This window comes from Bombus affinis, chromosome 10 (assembly GCF_024516045.1).
Source record: "Bombus affinis isolate iyBomAffi1 chromosome 10, iyBomAffi1.2, whole genome shotgun sequence".
Taxonomy (NCBI): Eukaryota; Metazoa; Arthropoda; class Insecta; order Hymenoptera; family Apidae; genus Bombus; species Bombus affinis.
In genome coordinates this window covers 801158-828767 of record NC_066353.1, presented here as the reverse complement: position 1 = coordinate 828767, position 27610 = coordinate 801158, and the positions used below count along the sequence as shown (strand labels likewise).

Below are 27610 nucleotides of genomic sequence, written 5' to 3'. Positions count from 1 at the left end.
TTACGTCCACTCACCGTTCACCACCGTACCCCACCAGTACTGGAACCAATTTTTCTTATCAAGGTAATAATAACTTTCTCATTACTGTTTTTCTTAAAATACACCTGAATATTTTTTTTAGGTATTTTTCAAAATATTACAAAATATTTTCTCTTTATATTTGAAATTTACATAGAATTTATATCAATCAAAATTTAATATTTAATCGATTCTTAAAAAGAAAATTTCAAAGTATGTGACATAGAGTAAAAGTATAGTAAAATTAATCATGATCTTTTAATCATCATTTTGAGAAGATAATAAGCGTATCTGGGTTAAGATTGTGTGTTTAAGGGTGAAATTTATCGTTCATCTTTCAGGAGGGAAAAATTTTACTTTGTTGAAATTTTTGAATTGAGAAATAGTTGTATCGCATTTTGAATCATTAATTTTTTACAATATGAATAATTTATATTATAGTATTCTAGTTATTTTTATTAAACTCTAAAATTATATAACAACGAATTCCAGTACTAGCAAATGTAGTTTTTTCTATGCAGATCATGTAAAACTATTCCTGAAGTTGTATTCGCATGTAAAATACTAACCTGGTAAACTCAACCTATGTCCAGACTACAAATTGTAGTTCGGCAAGTAGTGAAGACTACTTATAATCATACACAGCCTGCAGTAGTATATAGACAATATAATCAGACATTGAAGACGCTTATGAAATGAAGATTTTAGCTTCTATTCTTTAATAAAAAGCACATATGCACATATAGAAATATTCTAATAGAAATTTTTTTATTAATCTTTCATAAACTTATAAATGATTCGTTAAAAATCTCAATTATTCATTTCAGATATTATATGTATGGTAATTGCAAAGCACTAACTTCACCATTTATCGACAATATTGCGTATTTACTTACCTTCTTTGGATATACATGTAAAGTTATGTTTATAAACAGTAAATAAATAGCGTTATTTATTCAAATAGAATGATTCTATTTTAAATATCGAAAAGGTTGATCGTTTAACTTTACACAGAGAATTGTTTTCTGTAATAAAAGTTTATTTAATAAGCGTACAAAGCTTTCTCTTGGTAGTGACCTTTTATTGTAAATATTCTATATATAAAATAAAACAATAATAATAATTTACAGTAACGGTAAGTTTACTTATCTGCTTTTATTTGCTAGGTTTATTTTTATTATCTAGTTTTCCTAGAATTAATTTAAAATTATTAGGAAAGAAGGAAAAAATAAAAACAGCTTTTTAGGATTTCCAAAATTTCCTTATGAAAGAAAGAGGAATGTATGTCAATGCTAATGGATGATATAAATGAATGTATATATATATAAATATATATATATAACACTTTTATACAACTCTGTAGAACTATCGCTAATGAACGACATATATGTATTAGGTTGACCTAAAGTTTCTTTCCTTTTATAAAGAAATAATACACAATAATACAATATGCATGACATTTTTTGTTTTATATTATTTTATTGAAAACAAAATTCTATTCTATTCATAGAACAAAATTCTATTGGAACAAAATGAATCATACATAATTCAAAAAAATAATATAAAACAAAAATGTTGTGGATCTATTATTTCCGTATAAAACGAAAGAAACTTTTGGGTCAACCTAATATAATATCTAATACGATAATACGTCTCTTCGGCATTTATAAATCAACTTGACTAAAAACTCGTATAGCACTATGATACAGTACTTAAATAGGCACGTTCAGTATAAGTACTAGTTCTATTCCAGTCTCCTATTAATAAATGATACTTATTCATTATTAAAAACTATATTTCGTTCAACACAATCTATATTTATTTATGAATATATATAATATATATATTTTTTTCCATTTTTCACCAAAGAAAACTACAAAATTTTTATTTAAGGCCAATTATTTTGTTCAGGAACTAGAGTGCCAGATTATTAAATAAAACAGCTTCAGCATAAAACCGATAACTGTTAATACATATATAGTGCGCTGTTGGAAAGCAGTCCTGCGGCACGGCACAGGGTCAAGAGAGAGTACTATACCGTTCTCTATCGCTCACTGTCACGCGTTGCTATATTGTTTTATTTATTCATGTGACACTTTCCACCAACACGCATTCTTTACGATTGTGTTGAATCTGTCCTTCCGCGGGACTTCTTTTTAACAGTGCACAGTATGTAAGTATATATGTAATTATATAAATCTCTTATACACAGGGTGTTTTGTCTAACGCGACATCAACAACTCTTTGGCCATTTGCTGTCACGTAACAAAAGAAATTGTGAACCAAAATTTATCAGTATCCAGTATACTACAAATAACCATAATCAATTTTAAAAATAGTTTGTTTTCATAACGAAATTAAGATCATTACATTATAGAGGACTTTAGAATGAATTAAAAAACATATTATATTATGTTTTATTAAGAAATTTTGTAATAAATTGAAAAAAATTAATTTCAATTTCAATTTTAATTTTACGAAAACAAATTTTGGTTCAAAATTTTCCTCTTTTACATAGCTGCAAATAGTTTAAAACTTGAGCATCGTATTAGTTGTTACCACTCTGTATAAACAAAAGTTACCCCATTCTCAAAGGCATTATTTTATGGTATAATAATCGTTTGGCATGTTGACTTATACAATTCAATTCTCGTGCTCATCAGGATGATCTGTCTTAATATGATGCGTGAATGTATATTGCGTGGTGAATCGTTTCTTACAATAAGGGCACTGATATGGCATCAGAGGATGTGCAGATCTTAAATGTGCAACAGCTAGTTCCCGTAAAACAAATGGAGACTGACATACTCCGCACCGATACCTAGTATTATAAATATTACAGATATTAATACTTCATAAATCTTTCTAAATTTTAATATAAATTTAAATCTTACCCGCCAGTTGTCCTGATTAGAGTTCGTTTAACAGGAGGTGGTGTACTTTCCTCGTTTATTTCTACTTTTGGTTCAATAGGAGGAACCGAATATTCCAATGATGTTTCAGGAGTTAATTTTGGCATAGTTTTTTCTTCTTCTGATTCCTCCTTTAAATCTTGTTTTCGCACCTATATGAATAATAGAAAGATGAATTTTCAAATATGGCGAAAGCTTAAAAATTAGTAAAAAGAATTTTGTATCAGTTACTTACCGTTGTATGTGAACTTTCCATATGCACTCTCATATGAGAGTTTTTCGATTGAAAACTACTGAAAGACGCATTGCATTTGGAACATTTATATCTTTTACTGTTACTCAACGACGCAGACTTTTGCGAAGACTTTGAGGATACTCCTTTTTTACCGAGCACAATTTCTGCCGTGCATTGATGAGTTAGCAGAGATACTTCTTTAAAAAATATTTTATTACACTTAGGACAGTGATATGTTTTGTCAACAATGTGCGTTTTCTGATGTACTTTATATGCATTTTTATCTACGAATGATTTGTTACATACTGTGCATATATATACTGATGCAGATTCATTTCGTTTATGAGATACCTATTATTAAAATTAAGAAAAACACATTAAAAGATGCACAAACCAGAGAAAAATATATCTCAAGAATAATAATTACATACCTCGTGTCTAAATAATTGCCACTTTTCCTTGAAAGATTTTTTACATATATGACACATGAAATTTTTGCAAGTGAAATTATCCGAATGTGTCTGTAAATGCGTTAACATTGTAGTGTGATCGCTGAACCACTGTAAACAGATACCACATCTTGCCACATTTTTAAATGCATTGGTATTTAATGGAACGTTTCTTTTTAAAGGTGGTTCTTCATGATTAGGAATATCTTCTCTTTCTATCATCTGCAGTTTATAATATTATAATTTTATTTTTATATTTTCATAATGACTTTTTCGAATAATATACGTATAAATATATGTAATAAAACCTCTGAATATGTTCTAGTTCTTGATGCACGAGTTCTAGCTTCTCTTGCCTCTTTAGCTTCCCTTTCGGCATTTAATGCTTCTTCTTGTTCAACGCTAGCCATTACAGGCGACATTGTAGGTTGCTGACTGTGTTCACTCATTCTATGTGCTGCTAGACGTATGAAAAGTCCAAATGATCGTCCGCATATATCACATTTATGTCTTTTTGGTTCATGAGTACGCATGTGATTTGATAACGCACTTTGTTGAGTACAAACCTATAAAGAGAATGAGGATTTAAAAAATGTAATTGTTAATGTATAATTAATATTTTGTATAAAGCATACATAAGACTATTTACTTTCCCACAAGTAGGACACGTAAGTGACTTAGTAGTGTCTGTAAAATGTTCCCTCTTCACTTCTTTTGAAGGTTCTTCACTTTTGAGAACCTTCGCCGATTGTTGATTCGTTAGGTGTAATATTTTCGTTGGTGTGTAATTACTGACTTCATGTAATTGAATATGACTTTGATAAGTTTCCATACTTGGGAAAAATCTACGAAGTGAAGAAGTTAGATATAACGAAAGTCAGAGGAATTAAAAAAATCAGAATTGCGATGAATAGAAAATGTACACTACCTATTGCATAAAGAGCACCATGTATTAGACCCAATTTCATTTATCTGAGTTAAGTGATCACGTAATCTATGTTTCTTCAGCATCTCCCAACTAACAAATTGTCTATCACATTGGTCACAATCTAGAACACTTCTATCAAAGTCTAATGTTACTTTTAAATGATTAGTAGCTTCATGTTTAGCCAAATCTTCTACCAACTCAAAACAAGCAGAACATTTCCTACAATTATACTTTCTTGGACAGTGTAACTGCATATGTTTCATTAAACTTTCCTTTGTTCTGCAATGAATAATTACTAATTACAAAACTATGCACAAAATACATTGTAATTAGTAAAAACTTACTTATAATAACTATTGCAAGGAGCACACCACCACTTAGAGGATAGCTTTGTTTCTGAATTTAAGTCCTTCCTATCATTCATTGTTAAACTACCCATTAGTACTTGTTCTAAAATACTCGTCCTCTTTTCTTCTTCTTTTACCTGTATTCCTTGTCTTGAGTCATTGGTTTCCTCTTTTAATAAACTTGTATTTTGTTCCACTATTATATCTAACTTATTATATAATTCATTTTCTATGTTGTTTTTATGTGATGATTCATATACATTAACACCTATTCCCAATATTGGTTCTGTAGTCATTTCTTTGATCTCTACTTCACATGGCAATTCAGGTAATGATTCAATGCAACTATTTTGATGGTCTTGACTAATATCTATTGGCATTGATGGACTTTCAACTGGCAGTGAAACTGGCAAAGGTACTAATGGCGGTGGTGCTCTAGCCTTTTCTCTCCATAGTTGGGCCTAAGAATCACGATGTTGTTTATTCAAAAAAATATACAAACAATTACACAATATGAATTAATCTGAAAAGAAAATGAAATATACCTGACAGGGATCAGGAGAATTTTTCATCGCTTCTAAATAAATCTGAACAGATTCAATGTTCTTATAAGCTAACAGCTTCAAGTGCATGCTTTTGTAAACGCTCAGACAGTATTCCCTAAACTCATAAACGTCGTCCAACCTGGCGGCACAGAACTGACATATTTGCTTTGGCAGTGGATCGGTTTTGTACACTAGAACTGGCAGGCAAGCACGTAACTTTTGTGCCACTTTACGCTGTACACCTTCGTTACCAAAAATCGACAGCATTTCGTTTTTCTCTTCTGAGCATAATCTACAAGCATTCTCCCACTTGTTAGGCACAGCCATTGTAAACAATTTGGTAGTGAACCGTTGCACTCTATGACGATCTCTTAATCTTAATCTCCACGATGGTATGATTAACGTTAACGTGACGATAATCACACCACGATACGTATGTGTTTATTTTCCGTAGTTATATTCACGTTGGTATATGCGATCGCGAAATACGATCAGCTTCACGAATTAGGTTAGCCAACAGCCCATACCGAACGCAGGAGTCCAGCCACGAAATTGTGGTCAAACAATGCATGCATCTTTTTCTTAGTCACGTTGTACGTGCCACCCAGATGCTTCAACGGGTGATACTCGTTCTGGGAACTCGAAATTTTTCTTTTATCATTCTACTTTCACCTTGTGCCGTTTTGACCGTTCGGAAACTTAGCCTTTCAAGAGTAAAGATTCAGGAGAACCGGTTCTCGTGCGTAACCGCTTATGTGCATGGATATTGCTTAATACCGTCGTCTATTATATGCACCTTCCAACTAAGTATCTCCGGTTCTCTGGCATTTTTCTTACCCCCGTACGACAACACCTTATGTAGTTTTATGTAGTCACTAGTCACTGTGTTTTGATAACTGCTGCTCCAAAAGCCATCTCTCAGAATTTCAAGCATTATCGCTTCATGATACGATTCGGCGTTGCATTGGTGATTATTTTTATTTTATTTATATTCATTGTGATCGATTCCAAAAAACAATATCGTTGGAATTTAAATAGTTGTGATAGAGTTGTAAATAAAAATAGTAAATTGTAGATTTGATGAATATATTCGATTTTAATGGCGTGGCGAAGATCATTGATCGTCGAGTAAGAATCATAGACAGGTAACAAAAAACGCGGTCAATTTAAATTTACGGTTGTTCATTCCTTTCCTGGAAACCTATTTTTAATTCTACAATGGCACATTTAGAATTTTTCATGACCACGAAATGATTTTTTATATGAATAAATAAATAAATAAATAAATAATCGTTTATTTTATATGGTCGCCTCTACATTCTAAAGTATCTTTAAGTTTAGTGTTAATGATATAACTTATTGTTAAATAAATATGGTAAAAGAATATGAGTTGAATTCTGAATACTTTGGCAGGAAGAATGTTGGCTTTGTATTTAGTAATATTATATATGAATAATCGATTATTCTCAACAATTATTCGAGAATCAAAAAAAAGACATAGCATAAATTTTAAATATTTAAAAATCTGAAAAATGACATGCAACTAAATTAGATACAATCATACATAAAATTCGTTTATAAATTTTTCTTGCAGGCTACTTATTTTCATTACTATATCGCAAAATAATTACAATTCTATATTTGACTAAGATAACAGTATTTCCCGAGAATTTGGGATGGGAAATTGTAGTTAAATGAGTAGGTGAATTATGCAATATTTAGTTGAACATTAATTTATTGTATAAATTTACATATTTCAACATAAATATATATGAATATCACTTATATCTAACTTTGCCAATATGTTTTACAATATAACAGATTTTATAATTGAATTTCTTGAATTTTCTTGATCTGTTTACAAAAATATGAAACAAAAAGAAGTTGGAAAGCAAGGAACATAATAAGTATAGACTTTCTTATGAAAGTATTGCACGATTTAAAAAAATGGGAAACTAAAATTATATCTTAAAATATTTACAAAATGTAATAATGCTTAACAAGTTGTTCCATTGAACAATTGAAAATATTTTTGTAGAAGATAATGTACACGCTATCAAATATTAATTTGATTGTACAATTGCTTAAATAAAAAATTCTGTTCAAAGAAATGCATTACATCTCTATAAAATATACAATTTTTCAATATACTATTCTAAAACATTTATATTAATAATAGTATGTGAATATTACGAAAATTAAAGTATGAACATTTCTCCTTATATAATTAGAATGAAATGTTTTCAATTGAAAAATTATTTTTTCATTCTTACATTATATAAATAACAGATGCATGCCATTTAAATTATGGAATATTCACATTATGTATGCATATTAAATAATTAAATAATACATAGATGCCTTTTAAAAGGGAATAACAAATATCATTTCATCACACAACGAGCATTAATTATAAAATTCTCGTTTGTATAGATACACTTGGTTTCTTGTTGCTTATTTCTTTAATCAGTAGATCAATAATAGTGTACAATATTTCGTATATGTTTATTTAGTTAATTTGTTTCGCATCTAAAGAAGTAAAATAGCATAAGAAGGCGGTGACAATGCGGTAGCAATTACATAGCAAATATATATATATATATCTATATATGTATAGAAATACATTATAAAATAAAAATGGCAACTCTAATAAATGTCTCATAAATGAATTGTCTGTTTCACAAACTGTTTAAAGACTTACATCTTCTTGAAATTTTTATGTGTTTACATATAGAAAAATAATTTTACAGCAAGTTTTCTTGTCGGTTTAATTACATATGAATAAATGAATCACATGCGTGAAGATTATAATTCCATTAGTAAAATAAAATTTAAGAGATAGTGAAGTTCAATTTTTATTACAAACCTAAATAATGTACACTTAATAATCAATACAGCAATATTAAGTCTTAAGAAAGACATGGCAATAATATTCACACACATGATACATGTACAAATGCATTCTGTGTTTTCATTCTCTCATTCATATATATTAAATTTTTAAATATAATAATTAACGTTTTCAAATATAGTAGTAGTTAATATTTCCTGATGTTTGCAGTTTAAAAGTCACCACAGTTTACTTATAGACGTTTATTTTTAGTTCTCAAAATAATCAGAAAAGGAAGATTTATTGACATGAATATCTACAATCAACTAAAAGCTTCATCGGATATATTATGTATATTGTACTTTTCATAAACTGATGTGTAAATTTAAAGAAAATAAGAAATTTTTGTTTATATATATATATATATATATACGTATTATCACTATATCGATCATCCTCTAAAATTTCATTAATGTTAGGATAGTGGGGTATACATGATAAACAAAGAACAAACAACTCTTTTTCGAAACCGTTGAAAAAATAACGTTTCAATAAAATATTATGTTACACTGTACATATTTTTCTACAGATATTAATATTCAGCTAGGCACTAGCCTAGCGTATCTTTTGATAACTATTCACAACCGAATGAGGAGACAAGTTAGAAGCTTAATTAATAAAAATCAAATATTCATTCGAATATCACTATATAATACATGTCCTACGTTACTTAATTCTTGATGTACAGCTTGTAACGATAAAATTGTATAGAATTGATTTTATAGAATTAGATCACTCCTTTTAAGAGAATCATGGTCTCCCAATTTATTGTATTTAAAAAAATAACAAAGAATAAAGATGTTCAGATATTTTTCCATCTTTCTTCTTTAAAAGTTGTTTCATTACATTATTTAATGCGTATATTCCTACTACCTTGCAGCTGGCATTTTTTCAAGAAAATCTTGTTCAATCACTGCTTCCAGTTGTGTAACATTCAACGGTGCCTGTGTATCACTCGATCTGCGACTCAGTGTCGTAAAAAAATAATGCAGATCTTGCAATGAACGAATGTTATTCGACGTTAGAAGTAGTTCACCGGGTACAGCTTTCACAGTGTTTGCTTCCTGTTTATACTGGAATGAAGCAGATATTTCACATAAAATCATGAATGATTTTCGTACAATGCAAGAAACACCTGTTCAGTAATCTGTTCTGTTATTTATAACTGTAAAATAAGAAGTATAATATAATGCCAGCATATATATTATACATATTTTTATAAATACATCCTAATCTTATCTTTTGTTTCTTCTTGCTTTATAGAAATGGAAATGGAAACCTCTAAATTAAACTTGAATTAAAAGTACAAATAAATATTACCTATGAAATTGTTAAAAAGTAATTTACTAGTATGTAGTTTATAATATCAAACATAATGTAAGCACCGAACTATTGAAATAGAGAGTGATTGGCATAGTTACAAAAATAAAATACATATATCTATATATAATTTGCATGATACTAAAATAAGTATTTCATCAGAATTGATGAAAGCAGACCAAAGTAGTGTATGCATTCTATTTAGTCAAACCATACTTTTAAAATATTAAGATATGAAAATAATAAAAAATGTCAGAGAATACTAATAATAACTAAATAAAAGCAGATTCATTAGTACTTAGATAAGACAAATTTTGTTCAGTATAAATAAAATTCGAAAATTATAAATATATAATATTAAATATATAATATTTTCTTTAGTAACAATTAAAATAGATTTTATAATTAAGAGAAATATGTGAGTGAAGTTACATACAGTGTCCATTAAGTACATTTGTAATAAAAGACTGTACTCAGTTTACTGTCAATCAGTTTGAAAGTGACCATGGCAGTGACTGGACTAAGAACAGTTACTTGTTTCATTTTTTATTTTATAGTAGTGATAAATGCCCGTAAGTGTTATACACAATCACGTAAGTGTTTTTTAAATATTTAAAATAGATATAGGACCAAAAAATTTTGTTTAATTGATCAATGTGATGAACTTCATTGATTTATAAATTATTATTATAATAACATACAAAATCTTTAAAAAAGTTCTATTTAAATGTATCTTTTACTTATATTTTGGTAGTTTATATATACTACTATAATTTAAGACTAGTTTTTTAATTTATTACTCTATCTAAAATATAAAGAATCATTCTTTTGATGAGTTACAAATTTTTTAATACAATATTTATTTTGAATTACATAAATAAACGGGGAAAAATGACGATATGCTTAATGGTCCATTATATTTTTTCCGCTTTCAATAGACTTCATTAAAGTTAATTGACTGCAATTAATAGAAATTAAGTGATATAAATCACACAGTAAGCTTACTTGAATAATATTTTACTATGAAAACCGAATTAAATTTTTTATCGTATTTATCTACAATGTATTATAATTACACCGTATTTTGTAGAATATACGGATGATTCGGATTACAAAGATTTAGAATTTTACGAAAATATGCCAGCCAATTACATTGGAAACTTTGACAAAGATCATCTGGATATGGTTCAGGATGACTTTTACATTTTGAGCAATTTCGAAGACGCAAATATACAAAACAACGTTTACCCGCACAAAAATGATCTTCAGATTCCGTTTGAAAATAGTGACGATTCTCTCAAGAAAAGATCATCAGTAGCACAATTGGAGTGGTATAAACCAGAGAAAGTGTATCGATACACGAAACATCGGATTCCTGGATACGACTACGAAGAACTCGATTATATGATTACTAAAAATTTTCAACAATGTGATGAAAGATCCGTTTGGACCCATTGCCTTTGTCAATTTACTTGTACCGAACCGGATATGGTAGATTGTTACACGCCATGTAAAAGTGGATGCGAATGTAAGGAAGAATACGTATTTGACGAAAGAACGCAACAATGTCTATTACCGGAACAGTGTCTTCCAAAGGAAGACAATTTTTATATCACATAATTTGTGTTAAAATATAGAAAAAGTGCAATGCTTTGCTGTACCTTCAATACACTTTATGTGACACAATGGAATACTGAATATATACTAATTTGAATAAAGTGATGAAAAGGTTTGTAAAATCGAACATAAATTGTTTTTTAAACATACCTTACTGTCCATCAGTTTTGCTATTCTCGTAATGTGTGGTACAAAATCAGAAGATAGATTATTGTTTTCCATGGATCCTACCGCTGAATCCCCTACAAATGCCCATCTATACCTGTACAAAATTTCCAATTTTTTGTAATTTCCTTTATAAGAATTATTCTTATAAATATTGTTTGTACTTTTAACTTACATTTGAAATTGAGGAAGCCTATGTGCAGGTAAAAGCAGTGCTAAATCTAATAATTTAGCAGCTGCAAGTTGCAATTGCAACCAATGGGGATGGCCATGTGCTTGAAGTCCATTACTAGCATTCACAGCCCAAGATGAATCCAAAGCTGAGAGTAGTTTTATATGTGAACTGTATAAAAATTGAAAATATAATATCTTTAGAAAAGATTAATTTAATTAATAAATTTTCAATTAATTTTCTTTACTGGTTCTAGCATATTGCAATCAGAAGCAGAAAAACAAAACAAACACATTTCCCATTGATTATCAACTATCTCCCAATACTACGAAATGTTTCTTGAAGAACTGTAATATTATCTTTTAACGATTTTATGAAAATATTACACTTCTTCCAATAGGGACGAAATATCTAAAATATAGATATGTTTAGAAATTACATTTCATTTCGTATACGTTAATATGCAAGAAGCATTCAAAATTACCTGCCATGACGACTGATGTCCCAACACCAATCAATTTACGGAGGCATCATAAATTCCACCAAATCACGGATACCGAAACAGAGTCAAAAACAATATGACATTAGAGGTATTATTAATGTTAGTAAGGAATAGAACCAAACAGTTTAAGTAGGACATGGTATTATATTACGCTTAGCGCAAGATTATCAGACTACATAAATTTCTCAGGATTTAAATTTAATTTAAAAAGAAATTGGATATGATTTTAATATCAAATAAATAACAATTGATAATATATATATTTATATATATCTTAAATGTATTAATAAAATGAATTTCAAATAAATTATTATTATATGTACATATTTTTCCTTCTTTTGATAATTCTTGAACAAAATCCATTGAAGTATCATGCACTGAAAGCACCAAAGTCCCAAAAGCAAAATAACTCCCATAATTAAAAACATAAAATGTTATTTTACCTGAATTCTTCACTATCTGTGTTCAGTTCTTGTTCAATGTATAGGAAAACTTGAACAAGTTCGCTAACTATTACCGGCCATAAGGAAGTTGCGTGTTGTGGAGACATTCTAAGAAGTAGCACCCGGAAACAAAGAAACACTTGTGCTTGAATAGATGGAATTACTTGTGGTAGTCGCAAACTGTCCGCAAGTCGTTCTGGTAATAAATAACAATAAATAATAATAATAAAGTCGATATTATATGAAATTTATTAACGTTTCAGAGGTAACTCACCTTGAATTTCAGGCATGTATTTGTGATATTGATCCATTTCGCTGCATAGTATCACATATGCTAACCTTTTTAAAAGCTGGGCTTTCTGCTCATATTCTTGCTCTTTCGATGAGAATATACTGATACTGCTACTTTGAGCCATTGAAACGCGATCTACAACGAAGTAAATTTATTTAAAATAAACGCATTAATAATCTATTTGTCATTCTGTTCAGAAAGATAACTACTCATTAAATCTCGGAATGTTGTATTGTCATGTGTCATTAAATTATCTATGATAGTCCTCCAATATGGTAAACATGCTGGTGTCATTTGGAAGAAAGCAGAATCTAGCAGAAGATCCAGTACATCTTTGCGCCATGCTTTCCTTGTATATTGGTAACCTGATAAGGAACTCAGTAATTGAGAACAAGCCGTAAACGAGGCAATATTTTTTGTCCTAAAAGTTTAGTAATTAGTAGAACACAATATGTCCTAAAACGATATTAATCAAAAGTTAGATAGGATAGAATCTTACGAATGATTTTTAAGATATGGCGTAATATTATACATGAGATTGGTTAACAGCGTCACTACACGTTCTTTTTCTTGGGAACCATAACTAACATCCAACAAGGGTGCTACTATTTCTGCTAATACTGCTTGAGCTTGGATACTATATGCTGCATTAGGTGGTGTACCGGGTGTTACTGCAAAAAACATTTTTGTTAGTTTCTCTGTCAAATCAGGATTAGAATGCTGAGGCATATTGCTCTAATATGGAAGAAGTAACAAACAAACAATAAAGATTACGGATACTAATATAAAATGGAAAATAAAGTTTTTCTAAAAGAAAAGCATATTACGCACCAGCACCACTTTTGCCTTCTTTACCTTCCGATGATCCTTCAGCAACTTCAAATGCGTCTTCCCTTACTGCTAAATTTCTTCTTAACCAGGTTGTTTGTTCTAAACATGCTCCAGCTATTTGCGAACATGACTCAACCAACTAAAATATTGTTAAAGCAAACATGTAGAGACAAAAATTTTTAATCAAAAGAAAATCTGAAGAAAGTACCTTTGCAGACACATCTTGCAGATCTCTAATATCCTTTTTTTCTTGCATAGGGGGACATTTCTGTACATATTCATTTAAGATCGCCAATAATAGAAATTGAGCAGGCGCCGTTAAAGATAGGCCGTCTTTGAGTAGACCAAGTAAAGATGCCCAAGATTCAATTAGAGATTGAGATGTATTACTTTGCATATAAACGTAGAGCAGTTCCAATACAGAAACTTCTAACGAAAAATCTTGCTTCACACCGTGAATCGGTGGTTGATTCTTTACAACTTGATGAACAGTCTGAACCAAAGTATCGATAGGCATCACACGGATTGCGCTTACTAAATCAACCATAACTTGTTGATTTGAACAAGCTTCTGGAAGCACCTAATTAAGTAAGTAAAGAGACATATGTATATTATACATGTTATATGATATAAAAAGTTATATTATATAAGCCTGGTAATATAATTACCTTCTTAGAATTACCAGAAGGCTGCCGCCTCTCATGCCAGGCAACAGCAATGGCGGCCAAAAAGTTTACACCATGATGGAAAGATATGGGAGACAAGAGTTCTAGAAGTTGATGCTTCACTATTCTTGGACTTCCTACTACGCAACTGGCTTGATCACTATATTTTGGTTTAAAAAAGATTCATTAATATAATATATACTTTTAGACACTTCAAATAAAAAGAAAAAAAGAAACAAAAAAAAGTTAAGGATAAGACAAACTTGTCCTTGGTTGCTAACACTGCTTGCCAAAGAGTGGAGAGAGATGCAATTATTCTTGGCAGGTGACTTAAAGCAGTTCTTCGAGCATGCTGCTGTAATTCACTAACTCCATTTTTATCTTTTGATGTAGTAAGCTCCTATAAAACAGAAATATATATATATATACATACATATATTTTTTATTATAATATTTTTGAAAACGTATATTCTTTATAATCTTACTGGAGAAAGTGGGCTCGGCATAAACACGTGAATAAGATTATTGAATATTTGGCTTGGATTTGCTCCAGGTATTCCCGTCTGAATAGTGCCACTCAAAGGCTGATTAAATGAGAAGCCTATTTGTTGCGACGTATCCAATAAACAATAATGAAGTAAAAACGTTAAAGCTTCTAGATGTGTCACTGTATAATCCGCAGGAAGACAACACTCCAGTGTGCTTATATCTTGTAACTTTGTCGCCGTTGTTGTTTCTTCGTTGATATAATACGACGCTAAGTTTTCGATGTTGCAACATAATTGGTGGATAACTGACGTAACTATAGATGTTAACGATGATCCCATAAAGGGAAGACTGGAAGTAACGAGAGTTGTCCAATGTTGGTGTAAATGTCTCATGTGATCCTATAAAAAGAATTAGATTTTATAGAAAAAATAAATGAAGAAAACCATTGAAATAATATTTTGTGAGAGTATTGAAAGTTCATATTTACCAATTGTAAAGCACTTAATATGCTAGCAAGGAACATTGGTTGCTGTGGAATTGATGTACCAACTAAATACTTTAAGCTACTTCCCATAATGTTAGGAACAGTTTTTGTTGGAGTACTCGGTGTTGGTGTAGTTGGTGGGCATATTTCTTCACCTTTCTGATTACCACATTGATGTTCTAACATGATTAAAGCTAATAATAACCTTCAATTACAAAAAGTATTTATTAATATAACACGAAACGTATGATTCTTTGTATTCTTAAATATGTACCTTAATAGTTGTATTTGAAAAGCCTCTGTATGATCACTTGCTCTGTATTTGCATTTACTTGTATCATTGTCTATGACTGGATCATTGAATGAAATGATTTCTTCTGTAAATGTAAATACCTCTTCATTTTCCTTATGAGCATTTTTCATATTCATCACGCTAGATACAAGACAATGTAATGCAACTTTTTGTACTTTACATTTAGTAAGTAAATCGATTATATAACAACTAAAACCTTTCCCTGAATCACGAACGATAGGAATTAATTCAGAGAATATAAGTGTCAACAGTTCTGCACTTGCAAGTTGTACCTAATGACAAAAAATTTTAATCAATATTTACAAAAATTTAAACCAAGCTTCATGAATACTATTACCTGCCGATTTCCTGAAATTTCTTCGTGCGTAAGTCTCATTTGTCCTAAATTAGGATAATAGCTCCTAGCAAAATAAAGGCACACACTAATTAAAACTTCTAAATACATGCTACTTCTATAAGCTGCTATAAATTCTGTATTTGCTATGTCTCCATGAAAATTCCTCCCAAATACACTTTTCCTGTGTCTAGCTAGTAAATTTAACAATGTTGTGTTTTTTGTCGCATTGGTTACGCCAGTCGTTGCAGCACAACATAGAAACATTCTAGTGTTCGTTAACAGCTCGTTGCGAAGTGTACGTAATGCGTAAAGCGTTCTAGTCGAATCGTAGACCCCACAGTAAAGCAGCATATGTGAATGAAGATTATGTACTCCGATTCCAAAATTGCGACCCGTTTTCGAGTTTTGATATGAGCTCTCATCAGTCTGTAAATATATTGTTGAGCTGATACAAACGTGATATATAACTTAACTCTTTAATATAAAATGAAGATGGACCACTTACACTTTTAGATGGTTCAACAACGTCGCAAATATGCATTACTTTATCAAGCACTTCATTTAAGATTTCTTCAACTATACTATTCCCACTAGAGTTACTAAAATATTCTTCTGCAGTTGTACTAATATCCAAGTCTGCTTCTTCGTCATCCATCGTCCAACTAGGTACTTCGACGCTTGCTTCAAAACTTCCAACATCGTGAACATCATAATTCGTCGCAAATTCGTTTGTGCTATGATATTTGCCCTTAATGATAGTCCCTGCTACTTCCCTAGAACTACCTGGCATTATTATGGACTCTTTCTTCTGCTTTGTTTGTTTATTGGTGATTTCAGGGCTGCTAGAATCGAAACTATTAGTAATGGAATCCAAAGATGAGCCAACCTCTCCATTCAGTTTCTTAAACCCATTTTTTTCTTTCGCCTTTAAGCTGGAATTTGCTGATTCATAGAAACTTTCGTCTAAACTAGCGGTCGAACCTTTGTCGAAATCTATTTTTTTGAATCTTGTCGCATTCTTTAACAACTCTGTTGTTAAGTTTACCTTCTTCACACTAGGCAACAAATCATCCTCTGTCAGAGAGTCATTAGAATTCTCATTGCAGTTGAGTGACAAAGGATTCACAAAAACAGAGATCTTTCTATTACCAGATATGCTAGGAGGTACTTCTAGTTCTTTCATATATTGATTTTTTTCGGTTACGTACTGATTACAATTATCACCAGCGGCCAATGTCGTTACGGCGAATATTCTTTTCACTTTCACAGGATTTATGGCCTTTTTCTTCTTTTTACCTTTACGCCATTTCTTATCTTCATCTACGCTATCACTAACGTGGTATATCACATTTCCGTCTACTGAACTGATCGCGTAAATTTTTGCTGCACCTTCTGTGTCATCTTGTATCTCAGACTTTTCTTCTATAGGATCATTTTTCGTCAAAACAGTATTGCTATGCTGTATACTGACGTGCAGCACGCTCATACGACAAGTAGATGGATCTAAGAGTATTATCAATAACGGGTCTACTACCCGTGAAACATCACCTCGCATTAAGGAGTGCAGAAGCCATGATTGAGCATGAAGCTTTAGAGGAGAGTTGTCTGCGAGCTGTAGATTATCCAGTATTTTTAACAATGATCTGTAGAACAATTTACATTAATAATACGTGAGACAGAAGATTATTAAAAAATGTATTAAAAATAATATAACGTACCGATCGAAAGATTTCATACAACCTCGCAATCTAGGGTTCGTTTCAATTTCACGTCCGAGATGCCATAATGTGGCAAACCTATTGAACGCTTCTATTCTTTTCTCTATATTTTCTGACGTGAGTGCTAGTCCAATTACATCCTCTACAGCATCACAGGAATTGTGTAAAGCATGATGCAGTTCGTGCAACAATTCAACACATCGCATTCTGTATTTATGTGCAGGTAATTCGCCAAGATGATGCCATAAGGATTGTGCTAGTACCTTAAAAAATATACTTATTTTAGATCTCAAGCAGTTCTTATCTTAAGTTTAAATAGATATAAAAATTATTTAAAAAAGTATATGAATACCTGAAATACGTTAGTATATTGCATCAAGTAAGTTATATGCCATTGTTTCAATAATGGCACCATAATTACAGCTGTAACTCCCTCCCCACTTTTTGGGTAGGTCTCAATGTCGTTATGTGCTTTTAACAAAGCTACTAAATCTAACAAAGTAGCAATACTGGTTAATTGTAAAGCAGGTTGTTTTCCCAACCAACAAGTACAAACTACTAAAACTTTCAACCAATCTGGAAGAATAATATTTCCCTTCGGTTCTTCCTCTACAAGTAGTCCATCACCAGGAAGAAAATACTTAGGAAATGTAGATAGTTCAACAAACAAGCTGGAGGCCATTTTCATAGCGTCATCCCATTCTGCTTGTGAAATAGAGTCAATATACAGATGAAGAATGTCTAACTGTTTGGTATCTTCCATTACAGAAATATCTTGGCTGAAGAAACCAGAATCTTCCATATTTAATCTAGAATTTAATAAAAGTTCTAGATATCGCATTCTCTCGTCGAAACTCTCCCTTGGACACGATATCATCAAATTATCGAACATATTTTGAACCGTTCTCTCTTTAGTCAATACTCTATTACTAACTAATTTCACGTAAAAAGTTTCATACTGTCTTAAACATTTTTCTAACATCGAATGTTGCGCTTGAAACGCAGGAGACGGTCCTCTACCCAAGGATCCTGTGGAGCCCATAGGACTACTTTTACTTGACTGTTTCAAAGTAGTCAACTGATCCTTAGATGGAGAATTAATGGTACTCGTTTCTATGTATTCGGACTTTATATCGTCCATACTTTTATTTCTTGGCAAACCTTTGGATTCTGCATCCACGACTACCGAAATATTGGTATCTGGTTCTGGTAAAGAGTCGCTTAGTTTTGAGGTACTTTTACTAGATTTCTTTTTCGACTTTTTCTCGGATCGTTTGGTAGCACCTCCCGAGTTTGCTCTTCTTCTAGGGCTGGGACTTTTCTCGGAAAACGAACCGCTAGTTGTGTCCGGTTTATTCAATTTACTATCGGATTGACTCTTTTCCAAAGGAATTGCTGTTAAAGAGTTATCATTGACTGTTGTGGTAGTACTCGTAGTTGTATCCAATTTCGTTTCCAATTCGTTCTTCTCCGTGTGATTTGAAACCACCGTCGGCTGTACTTTTGTCAGAATTTTCGCGCACAATCGAAGACTTCTCGAAATCTCCATAGGAGATAAAAGATCGATATGGTACAAAAGTTTACTAATGATCTCGTAGAATAAGCCAGGCAGATGCTCAGAAGGAGTGTCTATAAATGCATCCAATGACACAGTATCGAGCAGGAATTCAGTCAATATACACACTTCCAAGAAATTCGGCATTCCACAACCTACAGACCTCACGGCAATGTCTTCTGTTTCTTGTTTACTTTTTGCTCTACCTTGACAAGCCTTTTCAAACAGATGGCCACAATGTATCCATACGTAAGATGGTTCTAATGTTGAAAATAACAAGTTTGCTGATTTTACTACTTCGTTTGTTTTTGGTACTCTGTTTGATTGACCGCAGGCGTTATAAAATGTCCTATGAATAAAAAAATAAAAGTTTTTATATTATTGAAAAGATTATTTTGCTATAGTAGTTTTGAATATGTTGTTTTACCTAAAAACTTCAAATAAAATATCATCCAAAATTACTGGACCAATATCTGCCTTTTCTAATAAAGAAACCAGTATTCTATATGGCTTTAAATCTTGTGGACTTTCATCACAAACAGCTTTTAACAATGATTTTATTGCTTCAATTAGCATTTCCTTCGAGTACATATCAAAATAAGTAGGTGTATTTTCCGTGTTTTCTAAAACTTTAGTTTCCATTCTTCTCTTCAAAATAGATGTGCTTACTTCAGTACCCAAAAGCCATGCAAACAATCGTCTGTGATATATAAACATAAATTAATTTTATAAAATGTCCCATTAAATATATTTTATGTATATTCTTCTATCTTTTTACTTTACCTATTCAAACTCATGTCTCTCCTCAATATAGTAACAAGTGCAGCTGTGACTAGTGATACCATGTGCTCATGTGTTAATTGACTATTATGTACAGGAAAACCAACTAACAACAAATCCAAAGCACTCCTTTGTACTAACACAGAACTGTCTTGTACTCCAGCGCAAAGAGCAGTAACCTAATTCATTAATATTAATTAATATTCGTGTATAAGTCAGTCATTAAAATACAAATGATATTTGATCTCTTGTAATAATTTTTATTTTTACCATAATATTAGTATCTGTGCCCATGATGTACTTTTGTTCTTCCATTGGCAGTTTTTTGTTGAAGTGAGCTAATACAAAAGATATAGCAGGTAATCGGATTCCAGAATTTGAAGCTAAACAATCCCACAAACATGCATAAAAATGTTCTGGACCTACTCCCTCGCACACTTTCTCAAGCAAGGAATTGGTTCTAAAAAACAAATTTATAAAGTTTAAGAGAATATTTTAGTTCTTGTCTTATGATTCACATTGTTTTTATTTTATTATTACCTATCAAAGTGATCAGACCCATCTTCTAAACCAAGTAAAACACCACTTAAAAATCCACTTAACCCAGGCCTTAATCTCTCTCCAAGAGGTACAAAATGAGTTTCATATACTGTCAACAAAGATGGTCTTACATTCATAGCAGCATGACCCAACAAGGGAAATAGACCTATAATGAAGTTCAAATTAATGAACACAAATTAATAAATAAATTTAAATTATGCAATTGGAAGATTAATTGTTTAATGTTAATCTTACCAGCACTATATATAAATAGTTCATGACTCAGTCTATTAGTGCCCATACACTTGAAAATAATGTCATAGGTTTCTAGAGCTTTTAAATGAACACCGGATGGCAAAGCAGGATGCATACATTGTGCTAATCTTTTAGATATCTTAATTCTTCTAGGAATAACTGGAAACTTCATATGACTTAATAACACTTTGTTTAATTTTCCAAGTGCAGAAATTAAATCTGCCCATTCGCTCGTATATTCAAAGCTCTTTAGAGCTTTGTCAACAGCTGACACATAGCTGTATAAAATATAACATTCTTTAATTTGCATAGAAGATTAAAATTCAATGCTATATTTAATTACATATGAACAAATATTCTTTTAGTAAATATTAACATAATTAGAAACAATGTCATTATATTTGCTTTTTTGTATAGTTTTATATTAATAGACTGGAATATATATAAACAATCAGGTGAAACACTTTACTTACACTCTATATTTAGAGTCTTTCATGAGTTCAAACTCCTCCAATGCTATAGAACCCATTGTTACAATATTTTATTGTAATTTACAATAAAAATAGACGACTATGTATCACATATACTTGATCCTTCTTACATTATTCCAGTACTGATTGGTATCACAAGTGATTCATAAGAGGCAATTGCCATTAAAAAATGCTCTTATCATGCAGCACATTGTGTTTAGATAAGAGTGTATCCCTCTACCTAAAAAAGAAATCAGGTAACCTCTAGACAAATATGTTGATCACAACCTACAATATCAATCCCGCGCGTTTCTTGGAATAACTAAGTTCTCTCAGACACAGTTGCGTTTTTACTTTGATAAAAATAAACCGCAACGTGCGGTTATCGACTGGTTCAACGATTTGTCGTGGCTTTGTGGTTTTGTTAAAAACAGATTGTTTTATCTGTATTACCAAGAGTAACTGTATTAATCGTTCCGTGTAACATATGATCGACAAGTGTTATATTATTTTCGACAAAAATGATATAAAATAATATTTCTTTCTTAACATTCCGAGAAATATGTATACTACGCGATTGTAGAGGAAAATTGTACATAGAAGAAAAAATTTGAACAGGAACAGCATAACATTGTTTCTTTCATGTTCATGCTTCGTTTGCTTACGATTGCCCGTATCGACGATCCTATCCGTCCAACATATGTATATGGTTAAAATCGAAAAGTAGTTTTCAATATTGATTTAAAAATAAATGAAGGATTGAAAAGATACAATGTAAACACACTTGTTATTGTCACTTAATATGTACTTCTGAAATTACTCGTAAGCCATAATTTCATACCATCTATGTACGTATTTAGTTTTCGTTTGAAAATATTTTAAAGGAACGATTAACAATCGTCCCGTTAATTTGAGGTTAATTCGATACTGTTTACGTAAACGGGTACAAAACGAGATTCAAAAAGTTAGTAACGTCCATCGTATCGTTTGTAGATAGGTCTGATGAACAGCTCACCTTCTGATGTTGACATTTTGAATTTGCATATGTCGTTAAGGGTGAAGGTGAAAAGTATCGAATAATCGCGCACGTTTTGTTGATCACGAATGCGATCATCAAGAGACGATATTAAAAGAGAAATCAAGGAAGATGAAGGAAATTCAGTTGGAAAATCCTGAAAATGGATCACCGCAGTTTTTGTGATAGGCTTCCGTCAAACGAGCTTTTCCATCATTTCGTGTACACGTACGATGTAGACTGTGTGAAGTTGGTTGTACTGAACTATACATATAACGAAACACAAAGAATTCAAGCGTACGTCACCGCGTGCATCGATGCCACTTATTGCATTTTTTCGTTTGTGTACGTCGCTGGCCACGTACACAAACAAGATTGTAACGTGCGTGACGTATACCTGTGCCATGCGTACACAGTAACAGTATGTACCTTGCTAATTGACCGGAATTCTGTCTTGTTAATTGACCGTTGCTATCCCCACATTTTTTGGAAGTAATATCTATGAAGTGGAATTCCAGCTTTTCAGACTTTAAAAACTTGATATCTGAAATCAAATATCATCGTTTTACTATCTCTTTATACATGCAGCCAGAATTTTTAGTATAGTCTTTTTCTTATTAATTAATATTCTTTTGTTTGTGTACGTCACTGGCCATGTACACGACAAGATTGTATCACGCGTGATCGATGTGATGTATAGCAATACTTTGCTAATTGGCCGGAATTCTGCCTTTTTAATATTAATTTTTATTAATTATTATATATTATTTATATATATATTTATTATATATTATTTATTAATATTTTAATAACTGGCTGTTGCTATCCCCACATTTTTTTGAAGTATCTCTGCGAAGTGGAATTCCAGCTTTTCTCAAAACCTTTAAAATCTAAATATCTAAAGTCAGGTATTACTGTTTCATTATCTTGTTCATCTTGACAGATTTTTTGGTATAGACTTCACAGGTAATAAATCGCTTTCACTAGTTTTTATTCAATGTCGTGATAATTATGATTATTGAATTCTTATTTATTATATTGTCAACGTAATTTTTTACACGGTTCGCGTATGTCCTATGCATCACCATTTAATTCTAAAATTGCAATAAAATATTTTATGTAAATAGTTATATAGTTATTTGTAATGTCTTTTTTTCTGTCAGAATACCTCAAATGAAGGAATTTCGAATTATAAGCTTTTAGTATAAATATTCTTTTATACATACTTACCAGTTTATTTTATTAACCGATATAGATAATATATGTTCAGCGTGTTATAAAATACATGTATAGTTTCTAAATAATTGGTAACAGTTCAATAACTGGAGTAAAACGAACGGCTGTATAAACGAACGATATTACTCTATCCTGTGATTTTCGCTCGTCCTTATCTTTTTCACTTTAGACTTATCTCTGACTGGACACAAGACCCTTATCCCCTGTACATAGGGAGACGTTTGTTTGATACATTTTATCGTATATACGTCATACGAAGCACGAAAAGTTATATGTATCAAATACATACTCATTTATCGATATCGAATATTTTCCTTGTTCTCTATAATAACTACTTCCTCTTACAATCCCATACAAAAGGCATTTTAAAAGCAACGCAAGTATCAAATGCTTATTAGACATACTTACAATATATCGCAAAATGTTTGTTTGCATTTGTTGGAGGTTTTCATAAAGTCTTTTAATAACAGTATGTGTAGTAATATGATTTATTTCATACCGCTACAAATTCAATGAACATGCTCTCGGTTTTATATCGGTATGATTAAGAAAATAACCAAATAGAGGAATTCATACTTGCGAAGAGATTAGTTATTCTATTTTTTCACCCCCTAAAAAATAGTCTGATTTCATTATAAAAAATCAGTTTCTACGTGGTATTACAAGATTATTTACATGGAATGCCGTAACATCACCTAGACGTTATGAACATTTTAACAATAAAATAATTTAAATAATAAAAGTAACAATATTATCGTTCACCAATGCAACATTCGTAGTTTCTGTAACATAAATATGTTATGTAAATAATTCAGTTCTTTTATTTTCTATTAAAAAGTTCGATATTTCACGTGTCATTAAATGCCATTCAGTGATTTTCAGGTAATTTCCAACAAGGAATTAAATGCGTAAGATGCGATGTATCAATTAACTAGTAAACTAGTATCATTTAACTATTAAAACATAAATTTGGACGTTTCAAACAATATTATCGCGATGTTTTCATGTACAGAGTACGATTCGGTAAATTTTACAAAAAACATATAACTCGTAGCACAAGCAATGATTTTTGATTTTTCTTAATTTTAATTGACGTTCCATGAGGTTGTAAAAAGATCACATTTGTGCATGAACATCATCAAATGAAAAATTATCATTTCTAACGTAAATCTTTATTTCTATATCCTTCCTTATCAAGAATTTAGTTTTGCACCTAATGGTTGAGGTCTTGAATTGCGTTCAATTCTCTTCTGCTGCTGCTCGAACAGCCGTTGCTCCCTTTCTCTTCGCTTCTGTTCTCTTAATGTTTTTGTGGGGTCTCCAAATTCCTTTGTTGTTTCTTCTTCCCAGCCAACAGCATTGTCTTCCCATTCTCCTAGCTCGTTCTATGTAAATATAATTTCAGAAATTATATAGTTCCTTCTCATTAAAAATAGTCATGTAAGAAATATAAACATACAGATGGCATGAGATCATTCGCCATGGCAAATTTTGATGCATTCCAGGATGTATTTTCCGAAGCCTTATCTTTTACTAAAATCTTTGTCTGTGCTGTAATCTTTGGTGTCATATTCTATGATAGATATAAGAAGTTAGATATAGATATTTCCCAGTTGTTAAAGCAACAGAAATAATTACCTCGAAAAAATTTGGTTGTTGCTCCTCTGTCAATTCTGGCAGTTTAGAAACTTGTTGTCTGTATTGTTCGATTTTTGCTTGTACCGTGTTAACTGGCCTATCTGGCACGACCACGACAGGATTTTCTTCCCATTGATCCCAGTGCTCTAATTCCTTGAGCAAGCATCTTCAGTGATTACTATTATCGAAGTCAATGGTACAACAGGATTTCCATAATTTTTGAATCATTGTAAAAGAAATGAACTTAAAAAAGAGGTGAATGGCAATGTTCGAAACTCACTGGTTGTGTTGTGTTGTTTACGGTGTTTGGTACTACGCCGATCGTGGAGAGAGGTATAGAATCACAAGACGACCTTCTTCGACGTCGAAGACAGCACATCGCACGCCTAAATACTCCCAGAAGTAATACGATGAGGGCTTTCAAACGATTTACTAAAAATTCTACTGCCATCGTAATATCGGCATAGATCTAACCTCTTTTACAATGATATAAAATTGTATATGCTTTTATTACAAAGAATCAAGACTGATCAAATGCCATTTTGCTGAAAAATATTTAGAATTAAGTGATTTTACTGTCGTATCACTTTGTACATACTTTATAAACACTAATAACTGCTAATAATAAGTATATTCTCCATCCGGCACACAGCTTCTCGTAAAACAATAAAGAGGTTATCGAGAAATATCGATCAAAATCTATGCGTCGACTGTCGACTCGTTTTCAAACTTTCAACAGGTTGCTAGTTGCTATCAGAATTAATCGCAATTCGACCATCTTGCAATTTAAATTTTAATTTTTGTAAACTTTTAGGAATTTATATCAACAACTTATTTATTAACAACTTATGTACAATCTTTCATTATTTCTTTACAAAATCTTAAGTTAATTAAGGAGTAAAATATATATGTACAAAGTAAAATAATTAAAACATAAATGTTTATTTATCTTATAAAAAAATAATATTGTTATATTTCAGAGAATCGTTTATGTACGAACGCATTTTTCGCGTTTCGTTCTACGATCGAATTTACACTTTTGGTACGGACCGCATTTTACTCCGCCACAATAAACGTCGTCTGAAAAATAAATTTTATTATGTATCTTAGAAGATAGAAATCTTAAAAAATTATGTAAACTCTTTTACCATTCGATGATCCTTTATATCCATTGCCGGTACTAACGGGACTCGCAGAAACACATGACTCACTTCCGCATTTATTTGGGCAGCATTTCTCATTAAAAGAGCATTGAAAATCCGAAACACATTTAGGAGTGCATTTTGAAACACTGTTTCTTAATGGACAATGTCCTTCTTTATCTAAAAAAATGATTAAATTATAAATGATGAATTTCTGCGAGGAATGATGAGAAATGATGTCCTTTTCCGTAAAAATAATTTTAATGCGCCATTTTTGAAAATAGAAACTCATTTCGATTAGTTCTAATATTAAACAAATTATACGACATCGAGATTATCAAATAGATCAATAAATACTTGTTAGGTAAGCTATATTGAAATACTCGCGTGGTAATATAGTAATTATGTAGTATTATCTTTATATTTTATGATTGACAAAAGACAGAATATGCAATCATAGATGAAATATAGGGTGAATCAAAATATCTTACAAAATTTGTAGGAAATCATTTTTTATAAAAAGTCACATCGATTTTTCTATATTTTCCTATATCGACAATTATATCTGAACGTATCTGTATATATTTCTCAAAGTAAAACATTTATTGGCAATAGGCATAATCAAGATATACGTGAGAGATATAAAATATGACAAATTATTAATTAATACTCAATTAAAGTGGCAATATGTCGATACTGATTATGGATAATAGAATTATATTTACAAAATTATCGCATTCGTTCGAAATAAATTCATAATTCAATAACAAGAAAAGTTCTATTAGTTTCATACGAAATGTCAGTAAATAATATATCTACATACAGGTGATTAATTAACTTACGAGACAGCTGAGCGTCTGCCACAGCAATTAATAAGCACACTGCCGGTAGCATAATTATTCCTTTCTCTATAATGATATACACTTGATTATTTAATAGTTCGAAAAATAAAATAATGTATTACTGCACAAGATGTCTCAATATAAACAAAAAGTAGACAAATTTATCTTTTTGGATAGCCTTTCTCATTTTCGGAAACGACAAAGTTATCTCTTCGATGAAATTGTCTCTTTAACTCGCATTAACTTTTTGTTAACTTGAAGCACCTTATATAAAAATCTCAATTTTCATAAACACACATACTATGCATTGTTCTTTATCGAAGATCCTCTTCCACAATTTTAAAATCACTAGATCTATTCAACTGCAAGATGAACAACGTCTAATTGGTGCGTGATAAGAGCTCAGACTCTTAAATCTTTCTCTGTCATTTTCTTTCCTTATCTATCTACATAACAATCTTTATG

General features: G+C 31.0%; 5 protein-coding genes across 14 annotated transcripts; 1 reads left to right on the top strand and 4 right to left on the bottom strand.

The window, feature by feature from the left end:
* Positions 1-1036: 1036 nt before the first annotated feature.
* On the bottom strand, positions 1037-6556 carry LOC126921200 (zinc finger protein 84-like). The gene is made up of 9 exons (XM_050732531.1): positions 5435-6556; positions 4887-5350; positions 4543-4821; positions 4264-4459; positions 3923-4180; positions 3597-3836; positions 3166-3516; positions 2913-3082; positions 1037-2839 (listed from the first exon to the last, which is right to left on the bottom strand). Exons 1-9 carry the CDS (start codon positions 5759-5761, stop codon positions 2662-2664), a joined length of 2463 nt encoding a protein of 820 aa, XP_050588488.1. The 5' UTR covers positions 5762-6556; the 3' UTR covers positions 1037-2661.
* Positions 6557-7151: 595 nt separating this feature from the next.
* LOC126921192 (protein dopey-1 homolog) lies at positions 7152-22982 on the bottom strand. 8 transcript variants are annotated; one of them, XM_050732508.1, is made up of 26 exons: positions 22288-22982; positions 21276-21513; positions 20803-21080; positions 20548-20713; positions 20278-20467; positions 20011-20186; positions 19655-19927; positions 18025-19576; positions 17673-17935; positions 16460-17597; positions 15955-16380; positions 15579-15889; positions 15308-15509; positions 14817-15218; positions 14595-14731; positions 14335-14491; positions 13875-14246; positions 13667-13805; positions 13335-13506; positions 13045-13256; positions 12818-12970; positions 12544-12739; positions 12083-12094; positions 11602-11769; positions 11412-11523; positions 7152-9397 (listed from the first exon to the last, which is right to left on the bottom strand). In XM_050732508.1, the coding sequence occupies exons 2-26, from the start codon at positions 21329-21331 to the stop codon at positions 9194-9196; spliced, it is 7467 nt and encodes a 2488-aa protein (XP_050588465.1). In that variant the 5' UTR covers positions 21332-21513; positions 22288-22982; the 3' UTR covers positions 7152-9193. The 8 variants fall into 8 exon arrangements, with proteins under 8 accessions (XP_050588465.1, XP_050588472.1, XP_050588471.1 ...); XM_050732515.1 differs by having other exon boundaries at positions 13691-13805; XM_050732514.1 differs by having other exon boundaries at positions 14613-14731.
* On the top strand, positions 9668-11383 carry LOC126921220 (uncharacterized). Of its 2 annotated transcripts, none has more exons than XM_050732583.1 (2): positions 9668-10237; positions 10735-11383. In XM_050732583.1, exons 1-2 carry the CDS (start codon positions 10150-10152, stop codon positions 11262-11264), a joined length of 618 nt encoding a protein of 205 aa, XP_050588540.1. In that variant the 5' UTR covers positions 9668-10149; the 3' UTR covers positions 11265-11383. The 2 variants fall into 2 exon arrangements, with proteins under 2 accessions (XP_050588540.1, XP_050588541.1); XM_050732584.1 differs by having other exon boundaries at positions 9674-10216.
* Positions 22983-23995: 1013 nt separating the features above from the next.
* LOC126921219 (receptor-binding cancer antigen expressed on SiSo cells-like) lies at positions 23996-25953 on the bottom strand. Of its 2 annotated transcripts, XM_050732581.1 has the most exons (4): positions 25442-25953; positions 25162-25314; positions 24983-25096; positions 23996-24908 (listed from the first exon to the last, which is right to left on the bottom strand). In XM_050732581.1, exons 1-4 carry the CDS (start codon positions 25610-25612, stop codon positions 24717-24719), a joined length of 630 nt encoding a protein of 209 aa, XP_050588538.1. In that variant the 5' UTR covers positions 25613-25953; the 3' UTR covers positions 23996-24716. The 2 variants fall into 2 exon arrangements, with proteins under 2 accessions (XP_050588538.1, XP_050588539.1); XM_050732582.1 differs by lacking the exon at positions 24983-25096.
* A 131-nt stretch (positions 25954-26084) lies between these two features.
* On the bottom strand, positions 26085-27610 carry LOC126921225 (waprin-Thr1). The gene is made up of 4 exons (XM_050732591.1): positions 27447-27610; positions 27146-27211; positions 26310-26483; positions 26085-26241 (listed from the first exon to the last, which is right to left on the bottom strand). Exons 1-4 carry the CDS (start codon positions 27451-27453, stop codon positions 26150-26152), a joined length of 339 nt encoding a protein of 112 aa, XP_050588548.1. The 5' UTR covers positions 27454-27610; the 3' UTR covers positions 26085-26149.